We start from the raw sequence: 9,409 nt of genomic DNA, 5'->3' as shown, positions 1-9,409 counted from the left end.
AAAATTGGTCAGAACTCAGATGCTATAGAACTAACATGCTCGTAGCCATAGCAAAGTGTTGTTATTTGTCAAGTTAGTTGGTTTTTGTTAGAGACACGACTATCAAGTTTGAGCTCTTCATGCATCGTCTGTGAACTCTAGAAAAGTTACTACATTGCTTTTGCTTCTTTGTCAATTTCTCATAATATCCTATCTAGTTCTTCCCTAGTCCTACAGCTGTAAGAGATCGCTGAAAGCGAGTCAGCGTGTCACTTCCGCTGATACGAGCTCGCTTGACACGAACACCCACCTCGTCTGGAGCTGTTGTGTCGTGTTGCTGAACACGTCTTGAGGAGAAATTCTTTTCAGTTCAGGCTGTACTCGTTATATCTAGAATTTGCCCACAGCTAAAACTATTTCGGAATAAAAAGAGTGAGATATTATGTGAAAATAATACGAATTAATAAGCACAACCATTAAAATCCACTTTTGCATAAAAGTGTATGAATACAGTATATTTTACTTGTCTATCAATCCATTTTCACAAACTTTAATTATGGTGATACTTTAAGTTCACATCAGTTTTTCTAGTTACATTCTTAGGGTGAAGCCAAACGAGCGTAATTTGTGAGTTGTGAGTCGCAGAATTTCGGCTGGCAGAAATTCTGCTGCATTCAGTTTCATACAAAAAACCTGTTTGATTCACACGAACGTATTTTGTGAGTCATGATTTGTATAAAAAGAACGCGGCAGAAATTCTGCGTCTCACAACTCACAAAATTACGCTCGTTTGGCTTCACCTAGAGTGTTTTTTCAATACTTTAATTTATTTTGATTTTTGATGGTTTGGTTGTCACAAAAACGTTCCCTGAAAATAACCTCAAATTCCTGGATAAAATAACTTACTCCTTATCTAAAGAGATAAGGAGTAAGTTATTTTATCCACGCACACAGCGCAATTTTGCAGACAACCAAGGGGTTGTCTGCAAAATTGTGCTTATTTTCGTACTCATAAAAATGTATGCAAATGTTGCAAGATAGTTTTCGTGCTCGTTAGTTTGAGCGTATGCTAAACACTTGGCATTCTTATCGCGCGTTCGGATTAGCTCGATATGAGTCGGATCGCTGCCAAAACTACTGGGACACGGATTAAACCTATTTAGCCTAAGATTTTGGGACCTAATTAGCTTAGATTAGAAGCTTTTGAGTTTACTAGAGGATAAACTGAACTTATTTTATAAACGAAGACGAAGATAGTTGCAATGTTTTGAAGATCATTTTATGTTTTGTGGGTAAGCTGTTGTAAGCAATATTGATTTTCAAATTGAACGTCTAGTAGTCTTTCGGTAGTATTATAGTGCTTGTAGAATTTAGAAACACAGTGTGCGAGACCTGAAACCAGATTACTTGCGATTAGCCGGCGATCCCGCGACGAATCCAAACGGCTCCGTTGTTCGTGAGATGGCGAGATGAGATTACAGCTCTGTAGTCTGCCGCCTTGGAACAGATTTAACGCCAGCTTACATTGGGATGGTGCTTTAGATTATATTCATTTAGTTATTCGTATTTTTCATGCGACCTTTTAGCAAATTTACAGGAGCTCATATGAATAAAATATTTTTTACATATTTATTACATTCTTAATTTAATTGATTTTGTTTTTATATCATTTAATCTACAAGGTAGGTTGTGTCAAGTCCATTTTATGGTGGCAACTGATGTAAGGATTTTATATCGTTTAAATTACTACCCCTTATCTGCAGGAGGTTCAATTTAACTTCGCTCCAGATAAAGCATTGTTACACCTGCAGCCTATCAATTTCGAGCTTCCGATATCACGATGAGACGCCACTGGTGACTGACAACAAAAAACACTGATATGATTAGATTACTTCGGCGGTGGACGTCAAAGACGGAAGTTCTATCACGATTTACCTGTCGGAGCGATTACATCAAACAGAATGGGTTCGGAATTAGGATGACTGGGCGAAATGGGAGATAGCCTGACCGCGGGTGACGGTAGCCGCCGCGTGACCGCGGCCTGACAGCGGCGGCGGCGCCTTTGATTTATTAGGGCTGACACCGCAGACATATTAAATTTGATCTATGATGTGCAATCACGATTCACGACTAATTTTAGTAAAGATAGATAATACCTAATAGCTGTTTATTGAAAGTTAAAAGTAATATAAGGGAAGTTAAGCAAAATTATTTTTAACCGACTTCAAAAATAGGTGGTTATCAATTCGACGCGTATGTATGTAATATTTCCAGAACTGCCCAATTTTCGTACATGTTAGTCTTTATCAGCGTCTGAACAAATATGCCTTTCAAAAGTGTATGTATGTATGTATGTTTTTATGTTTGTATTAGCATATCTCTGGAACTACCATTCCAATTTCAGTAATTATTTTTTTGTTGTACTAGGTAATAGGTGTTGTTCAACTTAGGAAATAATGCAAGTTTCATAAAAATCGGTTCAGTAGTTTTTGAGATAGGGAGTTTTAATTCTCAATTACGTACAATTTTGATGTCGGTTTCTTTTTTTTAATACAGTTATCTGCTACTATTATTTAATGTCATATGGAATTCTTTCTGCTGCTATTATTATTTATTAACAATTGAAACAAATTATTCATAAATTATTTAGTGTTTCTTTCAGTAAATAAGAATAATTGTTAATTAGCTCGTGAAGATAATGAAGAAGATAATGAGCTTAAAATCGATCTAGCTAGGAATCATTTCTAGAAAATGTCATTTTCATCAAATACATTTCGTCAAATAGCAAGTTTATACTTAAACAAAAATATTAGAATTCTTAAAACATAAGGGTAAGCGGTAACCCTAACAACCACGTCGGCATTCTTAAATCATAACAAGAATAAAAACGCTGTTAACTTTGACTGGCTACGCTAGATTTGTCTCAGTTAATTTTTATTATCAACATAAACCGTCAGCTATAAGTTACGGTTATTTCAATTAATCACCTGATAACTCGGGAAGTCGTTGCAGTTAAAAATAATGACCACGTTGATAGAGGAAACGACGTTATAAAAGGTAAAAACATAAATCCTACGGCTATCTAAATCTAGCCAACTAAAGTTAATCACTCTTATCTTCGGTGTTAAATTAAAACCTGAGATGACAGCTCCGACAGATGTAAAAGTTGACGTGAGTTGTTATACACGTAAATTATTAAGATCATGTTTTTTTTAATATATTATACGTGTCCAACTTTGAAAATATTATTGGAAAATAATTATATCGTTGAAATTATTTTACAAAATATATTTAACAATGCAGCTATTGTAACGATTATTAAGTTGTCACTAATTGTCATTGAAAGCAGCATTATTAAATCGGGGAGACAAATATTCAGTAAGATAAGAAAACTGAAATAATAATTTCAAATACAAGAGAAGAATAGACTCAATTGCCCATTGTTTCAATAGTTATCACTGAAATCATTATAGTTTTAAACTATTGTTAAAAAGCTGTAAAAATATATAGTGAGGGAGCCCTAGAACAAATTTTTTTGTGACTACTTACAAGCTAATATTTTGTGAGTAGCTACATTTTGATAAGACGAACAACATTCTTATTTTCGAAAAATCTCGAAAGTGGTAGCTAACAAATCTAGAAAGGATTTCATACTTTGACTCGATGGTCCTAAAATATGGATTGTTTTATTTGTAGGACAAGGTTAATCTTAAATTATATAACTAACCTACAAATATACAAAAATCTGCTGGTTAGGGTTCCGTTTTAGGGTACAGTAGTCAAACAAGTTAGTAATCACAAAAAAAAATGTTCTAGGGCTTCCGTACTAATAGCATTACAATATTGAAAATAGTATATTTTCGTGGTTAAATCCAATAATAATGAATGATGCAAAGTTATTTCAAAATAATTTAACTGAGTTTCTACTTTAGCTAAAAATACACGGATTTTTACCAACAGCAAAAAAACAAGAGAGATTAACATTGTTTCTTTTTCACCATTAAAAATACAAAATGATGATGACTTTAATAATAAGAGTAGACTACCGTAGAAAAAATGCAAACAAAGCCGGCAGAATACGCAAGCCTTGTTATTACAGCTCAAGTGGGGTTTTGGGGAATGATAAAAATTTGATGACGACTGTTTGACGTGTAAACAATGAGCGGGCACATTTTACCCCCAAGCCCCGCCGGTGGTCGGACAAAAGAAAATACTTAAAAGGGTTGAAAGATTAATAATTGCTACGAAGCAAGATTTAGGTTATTTGCTGTGTAAATAGCTTTTGTGTAAGCAAATTACTACTTTCATTTACTTCAGTTTTCTGTTCTTTTATTTTTTGTTAACCTATATTTCTTGTGTATTGTATTTCCTGTACTATAAATTAGTTCCATTTCGTTTAAAGAGATTCCGGTTTTTACTTTTTAGTTTTTACGCATTTATCAAAATCCAAATCGTGTTAATTTAATTCAACTTCTGCCATGATAATTTTAGTTATGAAAATTGCGTCATTACTCATTAGTTAAGAATGTCAATAAAAGAATAGGTCGCGGATAGCATAGACAATGATGCTGAAAGTAAATTATTACAGGGCCACCGTTTACCCGCTCCGCAGCTATTCAATTTCCCGGGCTATGCATCTCTGTCGCCGCATCGCCTTTGACTGCGCTCTGCATATTTTATATAATCCTTTCATCAAAACGCCGCGGCAGGCGCCCCAGTAATTTTTCCCGCGCGCGAGCGAGACACCTAACAAACGGGGTGTCAAACGGCGGTGGGGATAAGACGACAAAGCTCCCGCAAAGTACACAAAATGCAAAAATGGCGCGCGACGAGTGACAGCGAGCGCGGGGGGCGGGGACCAGTCAGTCAGTCCGCCGTGAGCCGCCGCCAGCGTCGCACGTGCCGTCCGCGTTGTGTAGTGATGTGCTGATCGTGCAGTGAATTGTGAACCGTTTTAAACTGGAGAAGGATAATTTGCTGTGGAGCAACATGCTCACCTCCAGTAACCAATATTTACGCCCGGATTACCTGTCACCGCTGCCAACCACTGTAAGTTGTTGACAAGTTGAACATTACCTGAAATTAATAAAAAAATATGTAAAGCTATAGAATAATATTTGCAAATTGACATCAGCACCTTATTACAAAGACGAAATCATACTATTTTTGAGGAATAATTAAGGATATAGTCAGATTTACTTGCAACTCCAATCACAATATTTTAGAACAGTTTTAATTTAAACGTCAGTAAGTGGACAACAATTATTGACGTTTCATAATATTTACCTCGTGAATGAATAAAGTTAAAATATTTCAAAGATGGCATGTTGATTATAGTAACGAATAACACTTAATCTGCAACTCTGTGACAAGTGACAAATTCTAATTGATATTTAGATCAATTAAGATTTGTCATCCATGTCATACCACCCCACTTAAACAACATAGTTGAAGCACAAACCGAGTTAACGAATATAAATTGAAATGTATCTAAAGACAAATTAGATTAAAAGTAAATTTTATGCTAAGCAACGAATGATAAGAATTTATAAGTTATAAAAATAAAGATAGAGAATATAAAAATAAAGATTAGAATTTATAAGATGAAATATTTTTGTAAATGTTTTGGTAAGTTATGTGTAAATAAACGTTATTAAAGATTGCTTCACAATATAAAAATACATAATAATAATTCAATAAAGTACACTACATTGTATAATACAAGTATAATACATTGTATAATTACATTGTTTATGAAATTAAGAAACTTTTTCTATAAGATGAACGATGATTCATGATCAGTTACTAAAATATATAATAAATGTTAAAGAATGAATTTAAAAATAAACATTTTATTAAATCCATTATTGACATAATAAATGGTCGAAATTAACTGCCTGTCGTTGTAAAGTATAAATCTTAACGTGATGATTTATTGAGAGGTCACCTGCTCAATGAATAATTTTTCAAGTCAATAAACAAAGTTATAAAACACGCAACTTTATTCAAAGTAAGACGTTTAATTTATCGTGATTGATTATAAAAGGAAACATGTAACATAAATAAAACCATTAACATAAATTCATCGACTTGAGTAATATAAATCGACGTTCCCCTCATTAGCTTAATCTATAAATTATTAAAATTATACTTGTTAAATGTATAATATTAAATTATTATAAGAAATATTAACGTATCAATTTCTCGTATAATAGGCTAATAATGCAATACACAAATTGGTTATAGCCTTGAATATCAAGTAGCCGTATTATGGAAATTTGTAATTGAAACTAATATCGTACAATATAATATTGGGAGAATTAGCTTTGTTAGATTAAAACATACAAATTACTTAGTGAACGCATTTAGCGCTGCTTCGAAACTACTGCAATATAGCGCGAATTTCCCCGAAATAGTCTCTCGAACTAACGCCACCCCGTGATAATAGACGTGACAGCGCGGCAAGTACAGGCGCGCCGCAAATTCAGCGGCACAAATTGGCCTTTTCACTGCGAGATTACATCATGCGGGAGCCGAGTGAAATGTCAAGCGGGGCCGACGGCTGCCAGACGAGCGGATAATGGCGCGTCGGCCGCGTGATTGGACTCCCCCGACCCCCTGCCTCGGCCACCCTCACTCCCTTTGTGCCGTCACTCGCAACCCGACGTTTCATTTCATAATTTCTTTGTTACAGCTCGACGCGAAAAAGAGTCCGCTGGCACTACTGGCGCAAACATGCAGCGCTATCGGTGCCGATACGCCGAACCCGAAGCTCATCTCCGCTGCCGAGAAAGCCAGCAAGAAATACGATGATAAGCCCACACACATCGACAACAAGCCAAGTTTTAAGCCTTATGAATCGTGCCTGACGTCGAGAGAAAAGACTAGAACTCCGGAGGATAGAGTGTCTGTAAATCCTAGTTCTAAAACGCCTTCATCTAAAGGAAGTGCCTCAACAACACCGGTGCAAGCGCGCTGTAGCAGCAACCAAAGTTCGTCGTCCCAGAGAACCTCGCCCCCTGTGCATCGCAAAACTCCGTCTGAAAAATCTGAGGAAAGATCCAGTCCCATCAGTTCACCCGTCACATCTAAATCTGATTCAACATCGACTTCTAAGTTACCATATTCTTCTAGTAATTTACCGTCCAACGCAGATACCAAAGAACCGTCGAGCTTCAAACCCAGTGTACCTGTCTCTACTTCCGCTTTCCTGGGCGGTTTACCTCATTCTGGATTCCCGTTGCCAATGGATATAATGACGAGCAGTCTAATGGCAGCTCAACATCAGGCCCTAAAGAATGGTTTAAACCCATATCTGGCATACGCAAGAATGAAGGCACCAGGTAGTGACTTGGGCATATGCCGCGACCCATACTGCACGGGATGCTCTTTAAGTTCTCACCTGCTAAAATCTGCTGTATGTCCTGCCGGATGTTCTCAGTGTGACCACGCAAAAACTCCGTTCCAACTGCCTACCGGGCATCCCGCTGCCGCTGCGTACGCTCACGCTCAACTGGCGGCTTTAGCAGCTGCGTCACAACTGCCCTTCGTCTGTAGCTGGATGGCCGGAGACTCCGCATATTGTGGCAAAAGATTCTCAACTTCTGAAGAGCTACTTCAACACCTGAGATCGCACACAGCAAGTGGAGAATCGAGTCCGAGCTTATCAATGTTGAGTGCGACTCATCCGCTGCTTCAGAGGACGTACCCCACGCCACCGCTGTCACCGCTCACTCCTCGGTTTCACCCGTACAGCAAGCCGTCGCACCTGGTGTCGTCACCGCCGCTGCCTTTTCCGCTGCCGCCTCACCCGTCCCTGGCGGCGTATTTCCCCTCGTATTCGCTGTTCGGTCCGCGGCCGCTGCATCCTTGAGGACCATCGGCGCTCCACGCTCATAAAAAGGGGGGCGCCGAACATTAACGCCCATGCATAGACATTCGAAACTGAAGAGTGTAAATATAACTTAGTGATCTTCTAGTTTCTAGTCGGCTCATATCATCGATGGAAGTGATGGACCCCTCGGGGTGCGACAGCTGTGATCTCTATCTCGTAATGTTCGTAATATTATAGTGCACTGAGTACAAGCTCGCGTTCGCTTGATTCCGCGTGAGTGGATTTTATTTTATAATTAGCTTAAAATTTGTGTACCAAATCAATAGCTATGTAATTTATAGGTTCTAAGTTGTTGCAAATATTGAGGATTGTTACTTGTGTTTCTATGTTTAATTATTTTAACCGATTTAGGTGACTACGTTTTAATATTGTATAACTACTACAATTTTGCGTTGTTGCGGCATAATGTAAGTTTCAATTTATTTATTAGTCTGCAATACAATATCACTAAAGATAATAATATGATTTTATAGTTAAATTTTAATCTAAACGCACGATGTTAAAGCGAGTACTGCTCGAAATGAAAATATTGAGGTATAAATATTGTGCCGCAGGCTCGAGTGTAAACTGTAATTAATATATCCTGCTCTCAATATCTGTTGACGAATTATTTGTTGTTACAATATGAACATACAAAATCAAATATATACGTAATTATTTAATTTCATATATTGTTTTAATTTCTGAATCCTATTCATCTGAGCTGGAAATTCGATACTTATCGGATCAGACAAAATTTACGATGACATAAAATATAAAATATTAGTAGTCATTATTGATATTATACCAATAAAATTTTCATAAAAAAGCCTTTATGGACTGCATAAATTTACTTTTTTACGACATTTTATAAATTAATGTAACGTAATAAAAAATAACGTGGAATTTCCATGGGCTTTAGTGCAGATAAATATTTTGACAATTTTGCGGTATTAAAATATAATGCCAATTACCAAGAAACACTTTTTTTCTTAATATTTTACACGGTAGATTAATAATATAAGCTGTCGAATGCATGACGACATCTATTGAGCTCATATTATATTTCTTCATAAAGGAACCACAGAAGGAACTTCACTACTGTCAGTAAGTTTACAAAACCGATTTCTTTTTGGATGACTATTTCCTAATATTATTATGCTTATAAATGCCAAGTTTTGGAATCCGTGACGAATTATATTTAAATACTCCGAAGGCTTTAATTTCTGCGCAATTCGTTTTAAAATTTTATTAAAGTATTGCAGTTATAGATATTTCCAGCAATGTTTATGTTCAGTTTTTCCTACAATATAAATGATCACATCATTCATTATTATCATTAATGGTTTCTCTGAAACAATTTCAAGCTATAAACCTTATAATCAATGAATTAATCGCATAATCGCAAGTCATTTTTCTTATGAGTCATTGCAACATCCGTAATTAGGAGCAGCTACTATAAATTATAAGCAATTTATCCGTCCGTCTGTCACCATACATCATGCGGTGCAGCTGAAATGACTGGTCGTCGGCAAACATAGCTTAGCATTTTTAGAT

The 9,409-nt window shown here is 36.4% G+C and overlaps 1 protein-coding gene across 1 annotated transcript; it reads left to right on the top strand.

Annotated features, from left to right (window-relative positions):
• Positions 1–4,825: 4,825 nt before the first annotated feature.
• Positions 4,826–8,540, top strand: LOC121727065 (zinc finger protein Elbow-like). Its single transcript, XM_042114740.1, has 2 exons — positions 4,826–5,028; positions 6,674–8,540. Exons 1-2 carry the CDS (start codon positions 4,969–4,971, stop codon positions 7,850–7,852), a joined length of 1,239 nt encoding a protein of 412 aa, XP_041970674.1. The 5' UTR covers positions 4,826–4,968; the 3' UTR covers positions 7,853–8,540.
• Positions 8,541–9,409: the final 869 nt, after the last annotated feature.

This window comes from Aricia agestis, chromosome 5 (genome assembly GCF_905147365.1).
Source record: "Aricia agestis chromosome 5, ilAriAges1.1, whole genome shotgun sequence".
NCBI classification, from domain to species: Eukaryota; Metazoa; Arthropoda; class Insecta; order Lepidoptera; family Lycaenidae; genus Aricia; species Aricia agestis.
This window is presented reverse-complemented; position numbering and strand designations above follow the sequence as displayed.